Below are 27,343 nucleotides of genomic sequence, written 5' to 3'. Positions count from 1 at the left end.
AGCAGCAGCAGTCAATCAAATGCTCGTCCTGGAAAGTCATGGCGTTCTCAGAAATATGGTTCATCTAGAGGTACTGCCAGAAAAAGCTGGGAGCAGGTAAAAAAAAAAAAAAAAAAAGCAGTATGTCATGCGATCTCATCAGAAAATAATATTAAGCATGATATCAATTTGACAGTTTTAATGGCAGGAAAATGGGTCTGAAGTTTAACCTAGTAGGTCAATAGTTTGATTCCAAACTGCACCTATTTAATGAAAAAGTGAAGGGTTCTAGAGTGAATTCTGGAGGCTTGAGCACCCCCACGATTGAGCAAACTCCATGATAATGTCCAGGGAGGAGCAATTTCCATCGGGGGCTCCTTTTACTAAGATGCGCCAGCGTTTTTAACGCACACAGGAAATCACCGCGCTCTACACTTCTAGAACTAACCCCAGCTCAATGCTGGCATTAAGGTCTAGCACGCACGGCAATGTAGCGTGCGCTATTCTGCGTGTTAAAGCCCTAGCGCGCCTTAGTAAAAGGATCCCTGGGTTTAGTGCCTCCAAGAACTCTGAAAAGTTGGCTCCTGGGTCTGAAGATAGCTTGGGAAATTCATTTCAGAGCTTGTGGAGATGCCAGCCTAAAGTATTAGAAGACAACATCAAATATTTATTTATTCTCAAACTCAATAAATTTTTTTTAAATGGTAGGATTGTGCTCAGAGACCTGGAGGGGCTCAAGGAGGTGGAACCCCCCCCCCCCCCCACCAACCGCCTCATCACCCAATCATTGCATGATCCTCCGTATTTTTAATTATTATGCAAATTTTCAATTTTAAAAAAATGTAGAAATCTTCACTTCTTAAATAAGCTCTGAAAGTGAAAAAAGCACTTATCTAAGATGGTTTCGACGTGACACGTTTCGTTCACTGCTTCAGGAAACCATAAAAGTAAAAACTTGTAGCCTCTTATTTGTCTTAACCGCCAATAAATTATCAATGCTAAAATACAGCAGTTTACAACATGATATTAAGGGCTCCTTTTACAAAGGTGTGTTAGGGCCTTAACGCGCAGAATAGCGCACGCTAAATTGCCATGCATGCTAGCCGCCGCCACCTCCTTTTAAGCAGGCGGTAATTTTTCGGCTAGCGCACTCTTGTGCATAAGAACATAAGAAATGCCTCTACTGGGTCAGACCTGAGGTCCATCGTGCCCAGCAGTCCGCTCACGCGGCGGCCCAACAGGTCCAGGACCTGTGCAGTAATCCTCTATCTATACCCCTCTATTCCCTTTTCCAGCAGAAAGTTGTCCAATTCCCTCTTGAACCCCAGTACCGTACTCTGCCCTATCACGCCCTCTGGAAGCGCATTCCAGGTGTCCACCACCCGCTGGGTAAAGAAGAACTTCCTAGCATTCGTTCTGAATCTGTCCCCTTTCAACTTTTCTGAATGCCCTCTTGTTCTTTTATTTTTTGAAAGTGTGAAGAATCTGTCCCTCTCTACTCTCTCTATGCCCTTCATGATCTTGTAAGTCTCTATCATATCCCCTCTAAGTCTCCTCTTCTCCAGGGAAAAAAGTCCCAGTTTTTCCAATCTCTCAGCGTATGAAAGGTTTTCCATCCCTTTTATCAGACGTGTCGCTCTCCTCTGAACCCTCTCGAGTATCGCCATGTGCATGTGCTAAAAACGCTAGCGCACCTTAGTAAAAGGAGCCCTAAGTGTTTTAACATCAGGAAGCTATAAGACATGTTTGTTCAAAAAGGTTATCAATCGGCATGAAAGGACGAGATTTCCGGTAAGTGAAAACCTCTCATTTCTTCCAAGAGACTCAAAAGCATTTCTGCCCCCTCCCCCCTCTTTTTTTCTCCCCTCGAGGTATAGGTAGGGGGACAGGAGGGCGCGAGCATGGCATGGGGGGGGGTGCAGACAGCTGTCAGCACCCCCACCAAGACAGCGCCCAGAGCGGTCCGCCTCTCCTGCCCTCCCCCCTTACTACTCCACTGGGCCCAATATTTAAGAAGATGTAACTGGGCATTAGAGGCTCCTGCTCTAATGTTTACTGGGTTGGATTCCCACTGAAGCTCCTAGTGACTCTGGGCAAGAAGTCGCTAAATCCTCCATTGCCCCAGATACAGAACATAGATTGTGAGTCTACTCGGGACAAAAAAAAAAAATACCTGCATATATGGTCTTACTGTATATGTAAAACATTTTGGATGTACCCACAGAAAGGCAGTACAGTGGTGCCTCGCATAACGAACGCCTCGCACAGCGAACGCTGCGCACAATGAACTTCATGTCTTGCTTCCTACAACGAACTTCGTTTCACACAACGAAGTCGCCCGAGCTGCATCCTTCCGCGCAGGCACTGCGCTTAACTGCCCTCTCTCCGCCTGGCTCCCTGTGCAGTGGCGGACCGTCGGCTCGCAGGGGCCCGGCGCCTACTGCTGATGCGTTGGGGGGGGGGCGGAGCTACTCTCGCCGCTTCCCCGATGCTAGAAAAAAAAAATGAACAGTTAAGTCCCAGTTTTTGCCGCTGAGACTCTGCCCTCTCTCACTGCAAAATTAGACTCTACTTAGTCTGTCTTTAAATTTAAAAAATGTGTGTTGTTTTAAAAAACAATTATGTTTTTAGATGTATCTAAATAAAAATAATAACAAAAAATTTATCTTTTTTTATGTCATCTTAGCATATTTTATGCTACAGAATGAATTATTTTTTTTAACATGTATTGTTATGGGAAAACGCGTTTCACATAACGAACTTTTCGCATAACAAACTTGCTCCTGGAACGAATTAAGTTTGTTGTGTGAGGCACCACTGTATGTCAAATCCACGACCCTTGACCTTATTTTAAAGGTCTGCTTTCCTGCCAGTTTGTGGCTAATCAAGCCATCTATTCCCATCAGTGTGCAGTCTTAGTACTCCCCAAAATTATTTTGGGGATGTGTAAAGACAGAGATATGTCTTAGTACTCCCCCGTAGACTGTCTAGTTGAGAGTAAACAAACTCCATAAAAATACTGAGGACCCAATGGCTCAATATTTTAAAGAATTGAACCAGGAAGTAGAAGCTCCTGCCCTGTTTAATTACACTGTCTGGGGCAAACCCATATATTCAGTGTCACTTAAGGAAAACGGATTGGGACTTATACACCACCTTTTTGTAGTTATATAACCACACTCGAAGCAGTTTACATAGAGGTACTTCAAGCATTTTCCCTATCTGACCCAGTGGGATCACAATCTATCTAATATACCAGGACAGTGGAGGATTAAGTGACTTGCCCAGGGTCACAAGGAGCAGTGCAGGGTATGAGGCTGTAGCTCTAACCACTACACCATACTCTCCTCACTTAACCAGATAGATCCACTGTATTTCTGAACAGACTGCCTTGGCAGTATCCAAGTCAGAGGATGGAATCTGGAAAGAGCTGGCATTTATCCAGAGAGCAGTGATTTTCACTCCACTCGCTGGAAAACTAACTCCATAAAGGACCCGCTTTACAAAGCCCTATGGGCTTCGATGCATTTGCTGTGGCAGAATCACTACTGCAGCTTTGTAACACAGCCCCTAAGTTAAAACAGTAAAAATATCACCAAGACGTGGATAAATGCAGCTCTCTGTTTATATCTGGATTTGTAGGGTCGGTATCCAGCGCCTAGAATCAGGGTGTACAACAATCTGCATCAGCTCACATTCAAAAACATGCTGACCACTACTGGCTGAATGTTGATTACTGATTTTCTTCCATGTTTCCCTTTTTTTCTGATCTTAAGTAAAGAGATTTGCTGAAAACTATGAAATGGGAGAAAAAATAGTTCTTCTCTTAAACTTACTCCTCCTCAGTTCCAGGGGGGGGGGGGAGGGATCATGTTTTCTAATGATCTTCAGTTGTGATTCATAAATACTGTCTTTTAAACAGAAAGCAAAAATAACAGCGAAAGAAAGAAACCTGGAGTGCTCAATTCCTTTATTTAGTAAAGGGATTCGAAACGATCGTGTTTCAGATGAAATGGCCTGCTTCAGGAGTCTAAAATGAAAATCAAAATAACATGAATATGGTCAAAGCAACATAAAAGTTGAACATAAAACTCTAATGCCTTATAAATACTGCAAAATATTGTTTTTAAATCTAAAAATGTAGAAAACTGTATTATAGGGCTCCTTTTACTAAGCTGCGATAGCGTTTTTAGCGCGCGCAGAATTGATGCACACGCCAGGCGCTTACGCCAGCATTGAGCTGGTGTTAGTTCTAGCCACGTAGCGTGGGTTTTGCGCACGTGGCAATTCTGTGTGCGCTAAAAACGCTATCGCAGCTTAGTAAAAGGAGACCATAGACTTCACTGATTGAAAATATTGGTATTAATACACCCTAAAACAATGCATAAATCTCTGGAAACATAAAATATTTTAGGCCAAGCAGAATATTCCTTCACTGTTGTTTTTGCTTTCCTATTTTGGGAAGGAAATATCTCCTGTTTCTTTGTGAGTCTTTTAAACAGAAATAGCGCAAGTCATTATTCTGTGTCTTATAAAGCTGTTGTCTTTAGTTAACTCTCTTCTGTTTGCAGAAAGCATCGTATGAGTCTAGATATCGCTTTAGACCACTGCAAAAGTCAGCAGTAAGTAGTAGATTTTATCCAATCTTATATGCACAAAGTTAAATACTTGTACCCACCATCCAAAAATGTCAAACAAAAAAAACTTTATGACAACCTAATAGCCTCCAAAGCAGCTAAGTTGGGACAAACAACTCACCACTCTGTTATCTTCATCCACAGATTACAAAACCTTCAAGAAAGAAATTAAAACCATACTCTTCAAAAAACACGTTAAACCTATCCAGCACAACCATCCTAAGCCAACATCCAATACTCTATAAACCCTTAGTACTCTCTAATTTTTCTAGTTAACAAACATTATCTAAAACCCATAATTCTCCCTTAAAATTTTATCTCATCGTTTAATCTATTACTTCAAAGTTGAAATGTAATTCTTGTTTTAGTTTGGATGTAATCCGCCTTGAACCGCAAGGTAATGGCGGAATAGAAATCACTAATGTAATGTAATGTACTTGATCATTTCAAGTCAAAACTGAAATCCTTTCTATTTAAAGGCGCCTTTGAAACTTAAAACTCTTCTCTATTAGACTACTTCAGACAGGCTTCCCATTTCCCATTGCTCTACCCTTAATTGTCTTACCATCCTATTGATTTAATGGCGGTCTCCCCCTACCCTCTTGTTTGTTGTACATCAGTTAGTCACGTATGTGCTCTGTTTATAATTGTATATATAACCCCTTTTTTATGATACCTCTTAGAATCATGACAAGAGGTATTAACAAATTTTTTAATAAACTTGGAAACTTCTATTTTTTGGCTTCGTAGTTTCTACTTTTTTTTTCTAGATCATTTGGAACCTGCGCTGGATTTCCTATCTCTTTCTCCCCAAAGAGCTCAGAACATGTTAAACATATATAATATACAGTATACAGGTTACAATTTGCCATAGTTACAGTACAAGGAGGAGTGTGTGGCGCAGTGGTTGGAGCTATAGCCTCAGCACCCTGGGGTTGTGGGTTCAAACCCCATGCTGCTCCTAGTGACCCTGGACAAGTCACTTAGTCCTCCATAGCCCCAGGTACATTGGATAGTTTGTAAGCCCACCGGGACAGGTAGGGAAAATGCTCACGTACCTGATTGTAAAACTGCTTGGATAATCTTGGTAGGCAGTATATAATAAACGTATCCTAGCTCAGCTCATGCTAGGGATCTAATACCAATATATATACAGTATATCATATGCAATTTACAGGTTAGGTTTGCCACAGTTACAGTGCAAGATTTTTCAATACAAGTTTTATCCTAACACGACACATACCGAGGATCTAGTACCAATATACTCTCCCTCCCACTGTCCCACTATTCCTAATCTGAGGCCAACAGCCATGCAGCAGAGTTCTGTTAGGAACTTTGCGTCATAGGCTCTAAATATGACCACTAAAGGGAGAATTTGTCAAAGGGCACTAAGCGTACGCAACAGCATTTATCAAAAGCTAACTCAATGGTTCCCAACCCTGCCCTGGAGGACCACCAGGCCAGTCGAGTTTTCAGGATTGCCCTAATGAATATGCATGAGAGAGATCTGCATATAATAGAGGTGCCAGGCATGCGAATTGGCTCCATGCATATTCATTAGGGCTATCCTGAAAACCCGACTGGTCTGGTGGTCCTCCAGGACAGGGTTGGGAACTACTAAGCTAACTGCTAAAGATGCCCATTATATTCCTATGGGCATCTTTAGCAGTTAACATGTGTGAATGTGCGTAGCGCCTTATGATGAATTCCCCCCTAAGTATCACTCTTAACAATAACCAGGACTCCTTCTCCCCCAGATGTTGTAAACCATGGGTGAGCAACCTCAGTCCTCTAGGGCCACAACCCAGTTGGGTTTTCAGGATTTCCTTAATGCATGAGAATTATGTGCATACACCACCTCCATTATATGCAAATACAAGAGGCCACTGCAAAGTTCTCAGCCCAACCAAGAAGAGAATGATGTGGAGCCATGAAACTTAACAAGTTATTTCACACTTGTCATGACGCTTTTCGTTTCAATGATATGAAATGAAACGAAAAGTGTCAAGAAAAGTGTGGAATAACTTGTAAGTTTCATGGCTCCACATCATTCTCTTTTTGGTTGGGCTGAGAACTTTGCAGCGGCCTCTTATAGGTCTCACGCTTATTCATTGGGGAAATCCTGAAAACCCAATTGGGTTGGGGTCCTTGAGGACCAAGGTTGCCCACCCTTGCTATAAACTCTTTTTTAGCAGCACCTCCAGCCCCAGCTAACCCAGGGTGCAGATGGCTCAATCCAGGAGTCAAATGGACGATCCTTTGCCATTAAACTACCAGTTCAGCCTACCTCAAGCAGGTTTTTATTTTCATAGTATGAAAAAATACCCAGTGGTCTGAATATATTCAATTATGTGGTTGCTTACATAGTAATATGGAGAGCACAAAGCAGACCTTATAACTATAAGGTAATAATATCCGCATGAAGTTTATACTGAGGTATGCTCCTTTGGCCGTTTGAGACAAATTCTAAACATTTTCACAGCCCCTTTATCAAGCATTATTTAAAGTATTCACAGATAAATAAAGAGGAAAGTTATATAGAACAAAAAAGGCAAACAACCCCTTTCATATACAACAAAAAAAAACAATACCAATCAGAGAAAAAACAGAAAACAAAAACAAAAAATCATGTAAAATCTGAATTGAAAAGTTAAATCATTAAAATCTATGTATTAGAAACATGACAGCAGATAAAGACCAAATGGCCCATCTAGTCTGCCCATCCGCAGTAACCATTATCTCTTTCTCTCGCCAAGAGATCCTAGGTGCCTATCCCAGGCCCTCTTGAATTCAGACAGTCTCTGTTTCCACCACCTCTTCTGGGAGACTGTTCCACGCATCTACCACCCTTTCTGTAAAAAAGTATTTCCTCAGATTACTCTGGAGCCTCTTAACTTCATCCTATGCCTTCTCATTGCAGAGTTTCCTTTCAAATGGAAGAGACTCAACTCATGCACATTTATATTACATAGGTATTTCAACGTCTCTATCATATCTCCCCTCTCTTGCCCCAGTTTGAGATCTTTAAGTCTGTCCCCATATGCCTTATCATGAAGATCACACACCATTTTAGTAGCCTTCCTCTGGACTGACTCCATCCTTTTTATATCTTTTTGAAGGTGCGGCCTCCAGAATTGTACACAATATTCAGAGTCTTATACAGAGGCATCAATACCTTCTTTTTCCTACTGACCATATCTCTCCCTATGTAACCTAGCATCTTTCTAGCTTTCACCGTCATCTTTTCAACCTGTTTGGCCACCTTAAGATCATCACATACAATCACACCCAAGTCCCGCTCTTCTGTCATAGTAACATAGTAACATAGTAGATGACGGCAGACCTGAATGGTCCATCCAGTCTGCCCAACCTGATTCAATTTAAATTTTTTTAATTTATTCTTCTTAGCTATTTCTGGGCAAGAATCCACAGCTCTACCCGGTACTGTGCTTGGGTTCCTATTGCTGAAATCTCCGTTAAAACCTACTCCAGCCCATCTAAACCCTCCCAGCCATTGAAGCCCTCCCCAGCCCATCCTCCACCAAATGGCCATATACAGACACAGACCGTGCAAATCTGCCCAGAACTGGCCTTAATTAAATTTTTAACATTATTTTCTGATTCTAGATCCTCTGTGTTCATCCCACACTTCTATGAACTCAGTCACAGTTTTACTCTCCACCACCTCTCTGGGGAGCGCATTCCAGGCATCCACCACCCTCTCCGTAAAGTAGAATTTCCTAACATTGCCTTTGAATCTACCACCCCTCTACCTCAAATTATGTCCTCTGGTTTTTACCATTTTCCTTTCTCTGGAAAAGATTTTGTTCTACGTTAATACCCTTCAAGTATTTGAACGTCTGAATCATATCTCCCCTGTCCCTCCTTTCCTCTAGGTATACATATTCAGGGCTTCCAGTCTCTCCTCATACATCTTCTGGCTCAAGCCTCCTATCATCTTCGTCTCCCACCTCTGGACTGCTTCAAGTCTTCTTACGTCCTTCACCAGATACGGTCTCCAAAACTGAACTCAATACTCCAAGTGGGGCCTTACCAGTACAGGGGCATCAACACCTTCTTCCTTCTACTGGCTAAGCCTCTCTTTATACAGTCCAGCATCCTTCAGGCAGCAGCCACTGCCTTGTCACACTGTTTTTTTGCCTTTAGATCTTCGGACACTATCACCCCAAGGTCCTTCTCCCCGTCCGTTCATATCAGCTTCTCACCTCCCAGCATATACGGTTCCTTCTGATTATTAATCCCCAAATGCATTACTCTGCATTTCTTTGCATTGAATTTTAGTTGCCAGGCATTAGACCATTCCTTTAACTTTTGCAGATATTGAACAGGATTGGCCCCAGCACCGATCCCTGAGGGACTCCACTACTCACCTTTCCTTCCTTCGAGCGACTTCCATTAACCACCACCCTCTGGCGTCTGTCCGACAGCCAGTTTCTGACCCAGTTCACCTCTTTGGGTCCTAACTTCAGCCCTTCAAGTTTGTTCAACAGCCTCCTATGAGGAACTGTATCAAAGGCTTTGCTGAAATCTAAGTAAATTACATCTAGCATATGTCCTCGATCCAGATCACTGGTCACCCAATCAAAAAATTCAATCAGGTTCGTTTGGCATGATTTACCTTTTGTAAAGCCATGTTGCCTCGGATCCTGTAACCCATTAGATTCAAGGAAGTACACTATCCTTTCTTTCAGCAGCACTTCCATTATTTTTCCAACAACTGAAGTGAGGCTCACCCTCCTGTAGTTTCCTGCTTCATCCCTGTGACCACATTTATGAATAGGGACCACATCCGCTCTCCTCAAATCCCCAGGAATCACTCCCGTCTCCAGAGATTTGTTGAACAAGTCTTTAATAGGACTCGCCAGAACCTCTCTGAGCTCCCTTAGTATCCTGGGATGGATCCCGTCTGGTCCCATCGCTTTGTCCACCTTCAGTTTTTCAAGTTGCTCATAAACACTCTCCTCCGTGAACAGCGCAGAATCTACTCCATTTTCTCGTGTAACTTTGCCAGACAATCTCGGTCCTTCTCCAGGATTTTCTTCTGTGAACACAGAACAGAAGTACTGTATTTGTTTAGCACATTTGCCTTTTCCTCATCACTCTCCACATATCGATTCTCAGCATCTTTTAGTTTAGCAATTCCATTTTTCATCTTCCTCCTTTCACTAATATATCTGAAAAAATTTTTGTCTCCCTTTTTTACATTTTTAGCCATTTGTTCTTCCGCCTGTGCTTTCGCCAGACTTATCTCTCTCTTGGCTTCTTTCAGTTTCACCCTGTAGTCCTTTCTGCACTCCTCTTCTTGGGTTTTTTAATATTTCACGAACGCCAACTCTTTCGCCTTTATTTTCTCTGCCACTAGTTTGAAGAACCATATCGGCTTCCTTTTTCTCTTGTTTTTATTGATTTTCTTCACATAAAGGTCTGAAGCCATTTTTATCGCTCCTTTCAGCTTAGACCACTGTCTTTCCACTTCTCTTATGTCCTCCTATCCTAACAGCTCTTTCTTCAGGTACTCTCCCATTGCATTAAAGTCCGTACGTTTGAAATCTAGGACTTTAAGTAACATGCGGCCGCTCTCCACTTTAGCCGTTATATCAAACCAAACCGTTTGATGATCGTTACTTTCCAGGTGAGCACCCGTCACCATCTGTCTGAGCAGAGCCTCTTGAAAGGCATCCACAATCTCCCTACTTCTTTCCGATTCCGCAGACGGAACATTCCAGTCCGCATCCGCCAGGTTGAAATCTCCCAACAGCAGAACCTCCTCTTTCCTTCCAAACTTTTGGATATCCACAATCAGATCCTTATCAATTTGCTGCGATTGAGTCGGAGGTCTGTAGACTACACCCACGTAGATAGAAGTTCCATCTTCTCTTTTCAGAGCGAGCCATATCACTTCTTCCTCTCCCCAGGTCCCTTGCATTTCGGTCGCTTGGATATTGATCTTTACTTAGAGAACTACTCCTCCACCTTTTTGACCTTCTCAGTCATCTCTGTCGTGCACATAAGTTCTTCATCCCCTAAACCAGGGGTGTCCAACCGTTTGGCTTCCCTGGGCTTCATTGGCCAAAAAAAAAATGTTTCTGGGGCCACACAAATGTGCAAACGCTGCAGCAAGACAGATGAGGGAGCCGGCAAGACGGTAAACACCCAGGGCAGCAGAGGAAAACACTGCATCACCCTCGACCAGGGCCACACAAAATACTTCACGGGGCCGCATGCGGCCCTTGGGACACAGGTTGGACAACCCTGCACTAAACTGTTCCGTTCCCTCTGGTTTTTGCAGCCCAAATGCATGACCTTGCATTTGTTAGCATTAAATTTTAGTTGCCAAATTTCAGACCATTCTTTAAGCTTCGCCAAGTCTTTCTTCATGTTATTCACACCATCCGGCGTGTCTACTCTATTGCAGATTTTGGTATCATCCGCAAAGAGGCAAATCTTACCCGACAACCCTTCAGCAATATCATTTATAAAAATGTTAAAAAGAACAGGCCCAAGAACAGAACCTTGAGGTACACCACTGGTAACACCTCTTTACTCAGAGCAATCTCCATTGGTCACTACTCTCTGTCACCTTCCTCTCAACCAGTAAACCAACCAATAAATGTGATCACAATGTAAACTCAAATAGACCTAACTCAATTAAAATCAACACAGCCATGTATTGCCAGCAAACACATTTGGGCTGGAGTCAGTGTACGAGAGGGGCAGAGGTTTTGCTCTCGAGTAAGGCTTGATGGAAGACAAATTGTTTTTCTTGTTATCAGAAAGGCAAGCAAAGCAGCAGCTCTTCTAGTTCATCAAGTAGCAGCAGCAGCTCGTCCACTGCCACCAGTGCCACTAGGTCGTCTCGTCAGGTGAGTTTGATCTTCAGCTGAGTGCTGTATCTTCACTTTCAGATGTATTAGAGCATAAATGGCATGTGGACTAGACCTCATCCTGTCTCTAATCCAGGAAATACATGGCCTTCCTCAGGAGGAAGCCTGTTCCTTCTTACTCACGTCAAGAAGTTACAGGCTTCCACAATAATTGTTACAGAGCCTGCTCTCCTAAAGAGCAATTCTGTACCTGGGTGCTTTCAGTTAAGCACCATCTGTGTGTAAATCAGTGGTGTAGCCATAGGTGGGCCACCCAGTTTCTCTTCAGGCCCACCAAGTTTTTCTTTAGGCCCATCAAGTGGCAACACACTTTGTAGCTGACGGGGATCCCCAGGCACCACAAACTGGAGAGTCCTTCCTGGAATCCCAAGCAGATTCATTTTCTCGGCAGTCAGCAACACACTTCCAGCTGCCAATGCCAAGACTCCCCCTCCCTTCCATGCATGCTCAGTTTACTTGGAACCTGTGTGCGTGAAGGATGCTGGTTGAATTGAACATGTGCCAGGGTGGGGGGAGGGGAGGGAGTGCTGGGGTTGGAAGATGGAAACACACCACTAACTGCTGGGAGGATGAGCCTACTCAGGACTTCAGAAAGGACTGTTCAGCTGGCAGAACCCAGGGATCTCTGACAAAGTATTTATTTTTACTGTTTTGGCAGGGTGGGGTGGAAGAGTGGAAATGCATGGTCAGGCTCACCCAGTTCACCCCAGGCCCATCCAAAAACTGAGGTCTGGTTACGCTTCTGGTGTAAATGTATAGAAAACTAGTATTTAATGCATGAAAGCAGCAGCAAAGTCACTGAGTGCTTTTCTGTAAGGGTGATATAATGGTACATTATGTAAACATAAGAGAGTCACATGGATGGAACATGCAGAGATGCCGAGTCTCACTCATTGGGAGTGTGTCACACTCATTTGAAAGCTTTCTCACGCTCACACTTTTTGAGCTCTATTTCTTACTCATCAGAGCTTCAGTACCAGTCAGTGGCATAGTATGGGGGATACAAGGAGGCAGATAGCCCCAGGCGCCATCTTGATGGGGGGCACTGGCACCCCTCCACTCCCCCAAGCCATTCTCGTGCCTCACCTCCCTCTCCCCTCTTTAAATCTCCCAGGGTGAGCAACTTTTCCAGCCTGCTACTTGTGCCGGCCTGGCTTCTCTCTGAAATCACTTCCGGGTTGTGGGGCCAGGAAGTGACATCAAAGATAGAACAAATGCCAGCACGAGCACCAGGCTAAAAAGCTAATTGTGCTGGTGAAGATTTAAAGAAGTGGGGAAGGAGGACACAGGGGGGGACGCCACTGCCCCGGGAGCCTGCTACTCTCACGACACAACTGGTACCAGTTAACTGATCTTGATCGCTGCTTTCATGAGAGGCAAGCCTTGGAGAAGTAATCCAAGTGCTCCAACCGCTTGGAAGAAATCTTAGCAACCTTCCCCTCACCCTTTCCTTTTTCTGCAATACATGTGCTTTGAAACCTATTAATAATTACTGGGATTCAATTAAAAAACATAAGTTAAAAAAAGCGAATAGAGATGCCAATGATTATTCCACCAATAAAGTATATAGATGGATGTTTGTCGATGTACAACATCCCAATAGAGACAAATCGTCGGATACGAGTACTACTTCCCTCTCGAATTCCTCCAGAAGCGACGGATCCGATGGTAATTTTTTTAGACCAACAACAAATGAACCGTCAAAGAGGCAAAGGAAGGGGGCATCCCAGAGGCAGGAGAAACAATCGAAACAACAGATATTAACCATGGGCAATGATTTGCATATTTTATCTCAATCTTCAATTATTGTCAACATATCCCATCGAGAGTTAAATCAAATGGAGAAAAATGTCTTATCTAAGGGCTTATCCTTTGTACCTACTACCCCTTCAACAGCAAATAGCATTAGCACATGAAGGCGCTGACAAATAATTGTGTTTTCTACATTTTCTTAAAGTTCAGTCTCCCATCACAGAATCGCAGAATACCAGGCAGCGCATTCCAAAGCTTGGCGCCAGCTACAGACAGCATTGTTGCCCCAATCTTTTTAACACGAGAGACTAACATCTTACCCTCCAAACTCAACTTCATACCATTTTCAGATCGCAAACATTTTCTGGGTTGATAGATTTCAAAAAACTCCTTTAGTGTTAACTGCCAGCGTCACAAAGTGTGCCCTAATCACAGCCCTATTTAAATGGGTAAACAACCATTCCATATTTATCTGTTCTATTACATTCATGATTTTACAGTTCTCTATTTATTTCTTCTTCAAGCTGAAGTACCCTAATCCAGTGGTTCCCAATCCTGTCCTGGAGGACCACCAGGCCAGTCGGGTTTTTGGGATAGCCCTAACGAATATGCATAGAGCAGATTTGCATGCCTGTCACCTCCATTATATGCAAATCTCTCTCAAGTGGTTTTTAACGCCAGCAGGCACGCTGAATGCTCTGCGCTGATCTGACGCTCATAGGAATTCTATGACCGTTGAAGCAGCGCAGAACATTAAGTGCGCCGGCTGGCACTAAAAAATCCTCTTGTGGGTTTTGTATAAGGGAGGGTAATTCTCATTCATATCATTTTCTTTTTTTCCAATTCTTTATTCATTTTGCATCTTACAACAAGTGCACAATATTACAACATATTAAACTTTTACATATCACTTGAAATTCATTCAATTATGATTTTACATAGATAAATTTATTCTTTCCCCACCCATACTTCCCACAAGTAATTTACTTCAAAATATCATATACATATGGTATCACTATCTATAAATAAGATCTTAAAAATAACTTTCTACCCTCCCCCCACCCCCTACATATAAATACACTTTCATTGGAAAATGATGTCTACTCATTACAATAATTTGTTAATGGCCCCCAAATCTTTTTTAAATTATTATAATTCCCTCTTTGTATGACAATTGATCTTTCCATTTTATAAATATGACATAGCGAATTCCACCAAAATGTATAGTTAAGCCTATTATAATTTTTCCAATTGCTAGTAATATGTTGCATGGCAACCCTTGTCATAATTAATAAAAGCTTGTTATTACTTGATGAAATTTGACTTTTTGCTCTCATTGACATCCCGAACAGAATTGTATCATATGATAAAGCTACATGGTTTTCAAGTAAACAATTAATTTGAGACCAAACTGATTTCCAAAAGGCCATGATACAGGGACAATAAAATATTAAATGATCTAAAGTCTCTGCTTCGAGATTACAATGCCAGCATCTATTAGACCTAGAGCTATCTAACTTTTGTAATCTAACAGGGGTCCAAAAAGCTCTATGTAACAAAAAGAACCAAGTTTGTCTCATAGATGCAGACACTGTACATCTCATTCTCCAAGACCAAATTCGTGGCCATTGAGATGCAGAAATTTGATGCTTAATCTCAATGCTCCAAATGTCTCTAAGACCAGTCTTTGGTTTTTTTATTCATATATTCAGATATCAATTTATATCACTGTGCGGCTTGGTGTCCCAAGAAATCCGCCTGAAAGCATAAAAATTCCAGACTATACTGATTATTAAGAAATTTCCATTCAGGGAACCCATCCTGAATAGCCTGCTTCAGTTATTAAGACCAAATTTATGTTGTAACTGTGAAAAATCAAGCAGTTTACCATTAGAAATAACATCATTTTCTTAAATAAAAGAACATTTCAAAAATCCAAAAACTTTCAAGTAAGTTCATGCTATGAAAACTGGTTCTTTTATGTATTATATCAACATGATAAAGCTAAGGAAAGTGTTATCATAAGTTTCTACTGTATTTCATTTCCTTAAGCTCTTTTCTTATAATGGAGACTTAAAGGCCTCTTTCTAAAGTTACTTTTGCACTACGTCCCCACATGTGTATGTGCACTGTTCTCTACACCCTGAATTCTGATAACATCTTGTTACGGAAAAGTATGACTTACTAGATTTTATCTTTGTTTTTCTTCTGATTGCAGCAGAGAATTTTGGGAGATGATAAACTACAAGTTTTCTCCATTAAAGCTAGAACTGTACGCAGTGACAACAAAAAAGAAGGTCGCCAACTTACTGTCTACTATGCAGACAATCACAGAATCCCGAAATTGGAAGCCTATATGACACCTATCTCAGATTCAGACTCATGGAGTGCCTGTGCTAAAGCTTCGCTCAAGGGAGGTCACAAATTCAAGGTAAAACTACTCATTTTTATATTAAAAAATGGAGAAAAAAGAATGTCTTGAGGTCACTGACTTCTGTCATCTTATGTGTCAACACTATCAAATTCATCTTACTTTGTGATATAGGGAGTTCTGAGTTGGGGTCCAGACTGCAAAGGCTACAGAGCTGCTTTTAAGATGGAGTATGGTGTCGTGGACAACCAAGGCACTGGAGAAGAAGCCAAGGGGAGGCCAGCCTTGAAGATAGGGCTAGAGTGGCCAAAGCTTCCTTCTTCAATGAGAAAAGCAACAGAAAAGTAAGATTTCCCCCATCTGTGCGCTAAGTAGAGAATGAAATGGAGACAAATTTGTCCCCGTCCCTGCAGGAACTCAGTTTCCCTGTCCTGTCCCCAAGAATTTTGTCACTATCCCTTTCCCTGCCCCATTCCTATAAGCTCTGCTTTACTTTATAACATTTTATTGAAGGAATCAAATAAGTATATAATAATATAATACAATAAAATGTTCAATACAATTATTACATTACAGATTTCTATTCTGCCATTACCTTTCGGTTCAAAGCGGATTACAAAAAGAGTTATGGAAGAAGGGTTACAACGTTAGATCAGAGAAGGTTTCCAAGAGAGGGAAAAGTAGGATCTGGGGTTAGGGAGGGGATGGTAAGAGGGGGGTTAAGCTTTATCACAATACTAATTATATTCACAATACTAATTTCATATATATTTTTATTATTCCTCCAAAATATATTTCCATATTACCCACCTCATACTTCTATACATTCCCCCCTTCCCTCCCCCCCTCCCCACCCCCCTTCTTTATGTTCAAACATTTTATTATAGAAATAGAGTAAAAATACATATAAATTATACAAAAAGATATTCTTAACAAATAATAAATAATTCACAATTGTTAAAATTCTAATCCATATATTATAAAAAAAATTCTATCCCTTTCATCCCATAATCAATTCCCCCTCCCCCGATGAAAGCTGACAAAAATAAAGAAAAATAAAGAACTGGAATATAATTTAAACAACCTTAGCTTCAACGTAAATCATTGAGAATTAAACTTCTTGCTCTTGGTGAAAGGTTTTGAATATACGGATCCCAAACTTCCATAAAAAGACAAGTTTTCCTAGATGACTGCCTAACCTCCCAAATCTCAAACAAAAGTAAACGATGAAACTGGTTCCTCCAGTGCCAGAAACTTGGAGATTCTTTCAATAACCAAAATTGCATAATACATTTATGCCCAATCATACATGTCTTCTGAAATAAAAGACATTTCCTTTGACCAAATATCCCACAAGCTGCAGCTTTACCAAAAATTACTCCCCTTGGAGAACCAACAACAGGACTATCCCATAAAGAACCCAAATATAATAGGATGGCAGACCAGAATGACTTGATTAAAGGACACAACCAAAAAGCATGAGATAAAGTGCTAGGATCCTTATCATATTTGATACAAATTGGGGAATTTACCAAACCCGCATGAAGAGCTTGAATTTGGGGAAAAAAGCCCTATGTAAAACTCTACAAGAACATTCCCTCCAAACAGAACCCACAATCACTTTTGGTATTCTATTAATTGCTTGAGTAAAGTCTACAATGTTTTCAGGATTTCCCCAATGAATATGCATGAGATCTATTTGCATGCACTGCTTTCAATGCATATTCACTGGGGAAATCCTGAAAACCCAAATGGATTCCGGCCCTTGAGGACCCGAGTTGCCCATGTCTGCGCTAGAGGCAGTTATCATCAAATTACATTTAGGCTTTAAAGCCTTGTGTGAGAACTGACCTTCTTCCCTCTCCCCTTCCCCTAAGAATAAATGACTGCAACAGTAACATTAGAAAATATTTCATTAAAAGGGTAATATTGACTGCATAGAAGGGCCACCTGGGGACATGTTGGGAGAAGACCAGTAAGAGAATTCAAGAGGATGTAGACTTAGCTCTGAGGAGGCTTTGGTGCTACTTGAAGGCAAAACCAAAGATCAACTGGGCTCTAAGCTATTATAACAGGAACAATATTAGGCAAAGGGGCCATAGGGTGTCTAACTGGAAAAAGGGATGTCCAATTCAGGATGTATAGAATTAACAAAGTATTTTACAAAAGGCCCACTAAATGCAAAATACCTATAAAGCCACAGAAAACACATAAGTATTTTGTGGCATGCAGAATGGGAACAGATATGTTATAAAGGAATATGTTCAAGAGAATGGTTGTCACTCAGCACTAGCATAGTAATGGTAAGAGGCCTCTCCACGCCTCCACTCCTTCTGCGCCCCCCTGGCTCCTTCCCTCCCCCCATTCCACATTTGTGTTCTTCTTCCCTCCTCCCCTGTACCTCTAAATCTTTGCGAGCGCGAGTGGCTTCAGCAGTATGCTCCTCACGCCAGCGTTTGAATTCCCTCTGATGTCACTTCCTGGCCCTGTGACCTGGAAGTGATTCAGAGGGGACCCAGGCTGGCACGAGCAACAGACAGAAGTTGCTCATGCTAGCGAAGATGATACAGAGGGATGGGTAGGGGGAGGGATGGCGCGAGTGTGGCTTTGGAGCAGGTGCACATGCCAAGCGCTAAGATGAAAGTAAGCATGTATTGCCTTTGCAAAAGTAGAACCATACATGTGTTTTCAATCTCACCCAAAAGATGCTCAGAACACATTGGGGCTCATTTTCAAAAAAGAAAGGCATCCCAAAACAATGGCATAAATCGGCACTTGGACGTTTTCCTCAAAAACTTCTGCTTCTCCTCTAGAGGGCAGCTAGCGATGTTTGCATGCCAGTAACACTAGAGAAGATGCTGTGGGTGGGTCAGAGGAAAAGGTTCTGTGTGGGCCATAAGGGACCTCAAGGGGAGGTTCCATAAAATAGGCACTTTTAGTTTTGGGTGTGTTACATGTGTAAAGTTTACAATACAAGCATACACATGTATGTGGAAATATGCTATTCTGTAAATACATACATCTCAAATAGTTGCATATTTGTATGGGAGAACATGGGGAAGATCCTGGATGAGGCTCATACACATTGTGACAGGCAAGACCTGTCAGGGTGTGAGAAAAGGGGGAGAAGAGAGGTCAGCTTCCAGAGATCTCCTAGAGATCCCAGTGATTACAAGGGAAATACATAGAAACAGATAAAGACATAGTCTTATCTAGAATCTTCACACTTGTGTTTCTGGAAGACACAAGGAAATGTGAACAGACAGTCTGTGGTTGAGGGGCAGGAGGAGACAGCATGGGAATCTGAGCAAGCAGGCAGCCCAGGAAAGGAGCACTGAACCCTGGGAAGGGTGATACAAAGCCCTTGCTACCTGCAGGTGAACTAGAGCAGTGTCTCTCAACACATGGTATGCGTACCTCTAGGGGTACACAAGCCACTTATGGGGGGTATACAGTGCGGGTCTCCCACCCTCTTCCTCCAGCAGCATGCCCCCTCTGCTGAAGAGCCTCACGTCCATGCGCTTGGGAAGGTCCTGTCGGCTCCATCCATTTTGGCACGTTTGCACCAGAGGGGGCGGTACCAACAGGGCCTCATGAGCGGATAGACTCGAAGGATCTGCTTCAGTTAATCTAGCGCCAGTGCCGGGCCCTGTATAGAGTCCAGACTCCTTGACCGAGCAGAGCTTTCTTAGAATGATGACTCGGTATATGAAGCCAAGCCTTAGATTAGATTAGCAGGAGGATGGTAGAAGACGGAGGGCTCTTCATCACTGGTGTTAGCTTGGTGTTGCTTGGCCTGTGCTAGGAAAGCTAACAAGTGATGTATATTAAGAAGCAGCCTGAGCCAAAGGGGAGTAAAAAAGGAAGAGTCCTACCCAGAACTGGGAGGAGTGTGCTGAGAAGCCCTGAGTGGAAACCCTTGCATAGGAATTCAGAGGAGAAACCATGAGACCTCCTTGGGGAGATGCTCATCACATTTATCTTATAGAATAAGTTATGCATGTATCTGTAGCCAGTGGCGTAGAAAGAGGGGAAGGCACCCGTTAATGTAACGGGCTATAAGACTAGTATATATATATATGGTTACACTAGTATTCTATAAAGGAAAGTGGGTGCCTTTATAGAATAGGCTTCTACCAGGCACCTTCTGTGTGGGAGTCCTCCACCTACAGTCTTGCCAGTGGGGGGTGCCTCAGGATCAGTGCTGTAAATACCAGACTAGAAACAGTGAGAGGGTGGGTCTGTTATAAAAGGGGGAAATTCCAGATTACCTGTGAATGAGTGATCGCAACACTAGGAATCACAGCATTAGTATCGCAACTCTAGTTCCCACAGAAGATCTATCGGACCAATATCTCTAAACCCCCCCCCCCCACACACACACACACACACTCCCGCCCCCAAACACACCAAAACTCGGTGTCAGGTCAAAAGCGCGCCAGGACAAAGGCGCGCGCAGACAATTGAGCGCAGCGCGGAGGCGCACGCCGAAGAAAATTACTGTTTTTAGGGGCTCCGACGGGGGGGCGTGGGGGGGAACCCCCCCACTTTACTTAATACAGATCGCGCCACATTGTGGGGGGTTTGGGGGGTTGTAACCCCCCCACATTTTACTGAAAACTTCACTTTTTCCCTGTTTTTAGGGAAAAAGTTAAGTTTCCAGTAAAATGTGGGGGGTTACAACCCCCCAAACCCCCAACGCTGCCGCAATCTGTATTAAGTAAAGTGGGGGGCTCCCCAACAAAAAACCCCCATCGGAGCCCCTAAAAACAGTAATTTTCTTCGGTGCACGCTTCCGTCTTGCGCTCAGTTGTCGGCGCGCGCCTTTGTCTTCCGCGATTATGTCTATGAACCCCAAAACTCATTACAGGAAGGCCTATTAAAACAAAGATGAATAAATGTTTGTATTTTAAAAATATCTTGTAGTGCTGTTGGATTCATCGAAGGAATGACTATAGCGTCAGGATATTCCAAGACGTGCCGGAAAAATCCCTCCAAAGAAATCACAGTATATGTGACTGTTCAGACACCAGAAAGAGGCAATATCATCGTGCAAACACCCAAAGTAAACATTTTCCTGCTAATAATGTTCAGTTTTGCTTAAAATATAATGCAGATCTTCTGGTAAATACTTCCTGATTTTTTTCCCTTTTCTCCTTTCACAGATGACTTTATCATTTAACGACATTACTTTCCCACTACCAGTTCCTCCATTGCCAACCTCCCGTGAGGCAGCTGAGAGCTTTTCTTTCTTATCACACACCTTCTTCCAAAGTCATATTAACGGTTAGTATTATTAGTAGGGTTAATAGTTCTTTCTAGAGTGGTGGAAAACACTGTAGCACCTGTAATACACGTGTTAGTGTCCTTTCGTTTCTAAGATTAAATGGACATTTTTAATTTACAAACATTTCCATGATGTATCTTGGGCGGAGATAGGGGAACCGGGAAGTGGGATGAGCGGGATTGTTTCCCTATTGCCATGCTATCACCTGAAAGTACAGATTAGCTGAAACTTGCAAAGAAATCCTTTTCCAAAGTTGACCCCTTCAGAGTTAATTTTTTTTTCTAATGAGTTTGTCAAACACAAGTAATCAACTCTCCTTGGAGAAAACACTATGCTACACACTACTGTACATTCATTCACAGCTTTTCACTCCAAACAGGAATTCTGTGTGTGTGGTCTTGCAGGAAGCATATAAAGTAAAACCTTGGTTTGCGAGCATAATTCGTTCCAGAAGCATGCTTGTAATCCAAAGCACTCGTATATCAAAGCAAATTTCCCCATAGGAAATAATGGAAACGCAGACAATTCGATCCACAACCCAAAAGCTTTAATACAAAATACTATACGAACTTATATTGCAAGACCTCGCTCATTTAGAACAGTCACTACATACTTTCTCTAACAGACAAGGAATGTACAGTAAAACCTTGGATTGCAAGTAACTTGGTTTGCAAGTGTTTTGCAAGACAAGCAAAACATTTGATTAAATTTTAACTTGATATACAAGCAATGTCTTGCAATACATACCGTACACACATCACAACTGAGCTGATGGCTCTTCTCTCGCTCTGACACTGCAAGATTGTAGTCTTGCAATACGAGTACATATAGTATACACGTGTCACATCATCACAACTGAGCCAATGGTTATTCTCTCTCTGACACTACAATAATGTAGTGACTGTTGCTACTATCTGGATTTCTGCCAGGTACTGTGACCTGGATTGGCCACTGTTGAAAACAGGAGACTGGGTTAGATGGGCCATAGGTCTGACAGAGTTTGGCAGTTATTAGGTTCATATACTCTATAGTAAAAATGTCAGCACAAAGAAGCCCTGAGCCAGCAGTTTCCTTTAATGAGAATTACACAGCTATTCCACTGGCATCCACTATCAGTGTGCAAACATTAGTTCCTAAAACCACCGACATGCTTAGAGATTCAGAACTATTTTCAATGTTGCCTAATACTAACAGTAGATATTTTTTTTAACAGATTGTACGCTGGAACTGAAATTGGTGAAACTCGAGAAATCAGTGGGCACCGATGGAGAGACGTCCAACTGCTACTCCATTCATCCCGTTTCACGCTGCGCGACAGGATGCTCACCCACCCAAACCACTCCTGTGTCTGTGAGATTCCACTGCCTGAAAGATAGTAAGTAAAAAAACTCTGTCTGCCTGTTGGGGGGATTGCAAGCATGCCTGGCACAGAATTCTACCAATTTATTGTTTAAATGTTAAATATTTAACTTGTTACACAAAAATCTGTACATGCTTAGGTTGCTATAGAACTGTGATTAACGCCTCTTATGAAACATAACAGTGAGCAGAAAAGTAGGAGTTAAATATCCTTGTCTTTTGTGTCTGTAAATTGTTTTAGCCCTCTGCTGTCTTGCTATCACTAGTAAACATATGAATGTCTTACATATTTTAATTTAATCAGAATGATCTGAGCCTCTTATCATCAACATGTAACATAGGGTTCCTCTAGCAGCATTATTTATTGAGATTTAATAACTACCCACATGAAGAGATTCATCCAAGGCAGTGAATATCAGATATGGCTTGATATAAGCAATAGAGAATGACACAGGGACCATTTACCACGGTAAACCACGGGTTCCCACAGTAAATCCACAGGAATGGAGACATTTGCAACTGGTTCACCGCGGGAATGGGGACAAGGCCTTTTACCGCCCCGTGGGAGCGGTGAAAAGTCTTACTCCTGTGGTAAAAAAAATTGCACCTGTGTCAGACTCAGTATCTTCTCCCCAGCTCCTCTTGCACCTATTTTACCTTCAGGAGCCAGCCATGCCACGATGAAGACAGATGAGACCAAAGCCTGAGACCAATGTGATTTGAAGAATAAAATTACCAGACAAAAAAAATAAATTTATTTTTAATTTTATGATTCGAATATTTCAGATTTGAAATATGTATCCTGCTAGAGCTGGTATTAGACATAACTGGGGACCTCAAAGTCCAGGCTGTGCTTCTTTAGCTTCCAGGGGGCTTAGGGTTCTCTCTCTGACCAGGGGCAGTTGCCCTAGTTGCACTCCCCTAACATTATTCTTGCCATGTGTGACTAATGTAACCTGACTTATCTTCCGATGTTATTAAGTCTTTACCATCATTCTGTTATTAAGTCTATATCCTTAATCTGTATTCTCCAATGTCATGTACCCTCCTGGAAATGTCCAGTTCTCTTCTTATGTAATCCGCTTTGAACTGCAAGGTACAAGCGGAATAAAAATCACTAATGTAATGTAAAGTATTCCGTTAGCTTGATTTTTCTATGTAGCATTCTGTAGTAATTTGGTTTGTTCAGTTTTCACAATAGTGGAAGGAATATTTGTGAAAGGGAGGGGAGATGGATTTTGTTGTACCTCACTCTGTTTTATTTGTGTTTATAAAATGACAATTGTCAGAGGCGAAGCTTCCGCCCGCACACACGCGACTGCAGGGCGGCACAGGCAGGCTTCGCCGGCATCAGTTTCTTTACTAAAGCGCCATGAAGGTAAAGGGGAGGGAGAGAGATAGATTTGGCCGGAGGTAGGGAGGGAAGGGGCCGCGTGCGCAATCGGTGACTGCGCACCTTCCCTCCCTTAAGTTTCTTTACGCTGCGAAGTAAGGGGAGGGAGATTCTTGGGCCGCTGAAGGGTGGTGAGAAGGGTGGATGCTGCGGGGACGGGGCGGTGAAGGGGATGACGGGGTCAGGGACGGGACGATGAAGGGGACAGATTTTTTCCCCGTGTCATTCTCTAATAAGCAACTTATATTTTGTTAATAGCATAGCAATACTAAAATAACCAAATGTAAGCATAAAGTGTGATCAATGAGCAGAACCTAGAGATAGTTAAATTCAATTCTGGCAATAATAATGACATAATAGGAGGGAAATAGGAGGGAGGCGGGGCCTACTGGTTAGAACTGCTGCCTCAGCACCCTGAGGATGTGGCTTTAATCCCAGTGCCCCTCAGCGGAACCTAGAGATAGTTAAATTCAATTCTGGCAATAATAATGACATAATAGGAGGGAAATAGGAGGGAGGCAGGGCCTACTGGTTAGAACTGCTGCCTCAGCACCCTGAGGATGTGGCTTCAATCCCAGTGCCCCTCATTGTGACCCTGGGCAAGCCACTTAACCCTCCTTTGCTCCAGGTCCCACAGTTAAATTGTGAGCCCATCAGGAAAGATAGGAAAAACTCTCAGAATACCTGATCAATATATCATAAGTGGTTTACATTGATCAACTACTCTGAGAGTTTTTCCCTCTCGCTCCTAATGGGCTCACAATCTAATTATAGTATATCATAAGTATTGTATAAATAAGAACTTAAGAATTGCCCAGTATCCTGTTTCCAACAGTGACCAACCCAGGTCCCAGAAACCCTGTCAGCCATTCCATAGCTGAGATTGTGATGTTATAATGCCTCATTCCACCACTGCCTAAGAGCCAGCCTCATTAGTGATGTCACAAAGGCGGGATTATCCTATAGTTGGCTCACCTAAAAACATAAAAATTGCCATGCTGTGACAGGCCAAAGGTCAATCAAGCCCAGTATCTGGTTTCCAACAGTGGCCAACCCAGGTCCCAAGTACCTAGCTAGATCCCAAGAAGTAAAACAGATTTTATGCTGCTTATCCTAGGAATAAGTAGTGGATTTTCCCAAACCATCTCAATAATGGAAATGATCCAAACCTTTTTTTTTTTAACTGATTTCACTACATTCTCTGGCAACAAATTCCAGAGTTTAATTTACACTTCGTGTGAAGAAATATTTTCACCGGTTTATTTTAAACCTACTACTTAGTAGCTTCATCGCATGCCCCCTAGTCCTAGCATTTTTGGAAAGAGTAAATAAAGCGATTCATATCCACCCTTTGAACTCCACTCTGTATTATATAGACCTCTATCATATCACCCATGAGCCTTCTCTTCTCCAAGCTGAAGAGCCCCAGCTTGTAAAGCACAGTAGAACATTCATATACCAGAAATATGATAAATGTCAGTAGAATACTAATGATATATCACAATAGGCACTACACAAAAACATTCAAGTAATAGAGAGATGATATAATACAATGTCAGCATAATACGAATGAAACACCTTAAAAGGATGCATTAGATTAGAACATTCAGGTAAAATGGATACGACGCTCACAATGTCAATACAATACAATGAAACATTACATTACATTAGTGATTTCTATTCCGCCATTACCTTGCGGTTCAAGGCGGATTACATCCAAACTAAAACAAGAATTACATTCAAAATTTGAAGGAATAGAATAAGCGATGACATAGAATTTTTAAGGTAATAAACGTTGGGTAAAGAGTTACCAAAGGGAAGTGGAGGTCTTTAGGAGATAAGAATAGGGTGAAATTATGGGTTTTAGATAACGTTTGGTAGATAAAAGAGTAATAGAGAGATCTAATAGACAGCCAGGATGAGAGGGTGGAGGGGATGAAAGTGCAGTTTAAGCATATAGGTAGAAAAAGTGGGAAGGACAAAGAATGTTTGCTCTCTATGGGTGGATGTGATGCAGTCACACTGCTTGTAACCCTCTATCAGTATCCTGAATTAGTTAGAACGGGTGCAAACTCTTCAGCGATATAGCTTTCTTGCTTTCAAAATTGAGTTTCCCCCCTTCACGCAGTCCTTCCCAGGGAGCCAGTACAGATGTTGAAATATTGTCCGATAAAAACCTCACTGAGCAGCTGAACATTCACTCGTTCTGTTCTTTCCACACAGATGAATCCATAGACTTAGCTGAAACGCAGAAAATGCTGGAGAAGTCTGAAGACCTGACAGATACAATTGATGCCCACACCGCCTGCTCCTGTCATTCCCCACAGTGTGCATCACAAAGCACCACTGAACAGACCTAGATACCCTCTCTATTCTGAGGCCGCATGTCATTAAATAAGCCATACAGACCATCAGATGATTACCATTTTATTTTCAATGTTCTTAGGCATCTGACCAACAAGCTATTTTGTAAAAATTGCAATATAATGCAAACCTTTGATTTTTAAATAAATCTGTTCATTCAGAAAAGAAAGTGTGATCTTACCAAAGTAGTTTAAATAAAACTCTCATAGCATGACATGAGAAGACAAAGCCACACAGGTGCTGGTTATATAAACTTCCATTACAACCGACACAAATCGGCCAGTACTAGTCTGAAAGCTTTAAGAGGGGTAGCAAAAGTGATAAAAGTCTGGATGCGTCTTATAATCAATTTATCGAGATATGGTTTTTGAAGACAAGGGTCCACTTCATCAGATGGATAAAGTGTCGTTTAAGAGATGAATATATACAAAGACGGATATAAAGAAAGGAGGGAAACATTCACTCCTTATACCTTCTTAGCCACATTTTGTTTACCTCACTCTTCCAATTCTTTAGCTACTACAGAACAGAACAAGCCATTTCTATACCACATAACCGGTAAGTTCGGTGTGGTTTTACAAAATTTAACAAATAATACAAACTAGAGAGAATTGATTGATTTGCAAACAATGTGTGTCTTCAGTTGCTTTCGGAAATGATTGTAAGACATGGAACTCAATAACATAAGGTTTCAGTTCCTTGTCCCAGAAAGCCGCTTGATAAGAAAGCTTTCTGATCAATCTTTACCCAAAAGGTTCCCTTATCCACGAAACCTATTCCATAAAATGGAAGAAAAGATTTCCAAACACTGAGAACAACAGTATACTTGGATTAGCCTCTCAGGATCTTAGTGACAATCATAAGTATACCACGGCCAGGCCAGAAAAGTCTCTGCAACAGCAGCAACAGGGCTGGCTCTAGAAAAAATGGTATCAAGTTTTAAGTTTATTTTAATCACGCATCAAAAGGTCTGAACGGTATACAAATAAGAAAACAAAGAACATAAGAATAGCCTTACTGGGTCAGACCAATGGTCCATTAAGCCCAATGGCCCGTTCTCACATTGGCCAATCCAGGTCACTAGTACCTGGCCAAAACCCAAAGTGTAGCAATGTTCCATGCTACCGATACAGGGCAAGCAAGCAGTGACTTCCTCCGTGTCTCTCTCAATAACAGACTATGGACTTTTCCTCCAGGAACTTGTCTAAACCTTTCTTAAAACCAGCTACGCTATCCGCTCTTACCACAACCTCTGGCAACGCGTTGCAGAGCTTAACTATTCTCCGAGTGAAAGAA

General features: G+C 42.0%; 1 protein-coding gene across 1 annotated transcript; it reads left to right on the top strand.

Moving 5' to 3' along the window:
* LOC117346043 (vitellogenin-A2-like) lies at window positions 1-27,012 on the top strand. The gene is made up of 9 exons (XM_033915268.1): window positions 1-96; window positions 4,551-4,601; window positions 11,411-11,500; window positions 15,492-15,704; window positions 15,819-15,988; window positions 20,571-20,709; window positions 20,810-20,930; window positions 22,145-22,306; window positions 25,907-27,012. The coding sequence occupies exons 4-9, from the start codon at window positions 15,630-15,632 to the stop codon at window positions 26,041-26,043; spliced, it is 804 nt and encodes a 267-aa protein (XP_033771159.1). The 5' UTR covers window positions 1-96; window positions 4,551-4,601; window positions 11,411-11,500; window positions 15,492-15,629; the 3' UTR covers window positions 26,044-27,012.
* The last annotated feature ends 331 nt before the right edge of the window (window positions 27,013-27,343 follow it).

This window comes from Geotrypetes seraphini, chromosome 12 (assembly GCF_902459505.1).
Source record: "Geotrypetes seraphini chromosome 12, aGeoSer1.1, whole genome shotgun sequence".
Lineage (NCBI taxonomy): Eukaryota > Metazoa > Chordata > Amphibia > Gymnophiona > Dermophiidae > Geotrypetes > Geotrypetes seraphini.
The sequence above is the reverse complement of the archived record's forward strand: the minus strand, read 5'-3'. Positions and strand labels throughout refer to the sequence as shown.

Coding starts and splice junctions, on each gene's coding strand:
- LOC117346043 (XM_033915268.1), top strand. CDS start 15,630: ATGACACCTATCTCAGATTCAGACTCATGGAGTGCCTGTGCTAAAGCT. Junction 20,710..20,809: donor TCATCGTGCAAACACCCAAA/GTAAACATTTTC, acceptor CTCCTTTCACAG/ATGACTTTATCATTTAACGA. Junction 22,307..25,906: donor ATTCCACTGCCTGAAAGATA/GTAAGTAAAAAA, acceptor CTTTCCACACAG/ATGAATCCATAGACTTAGCT.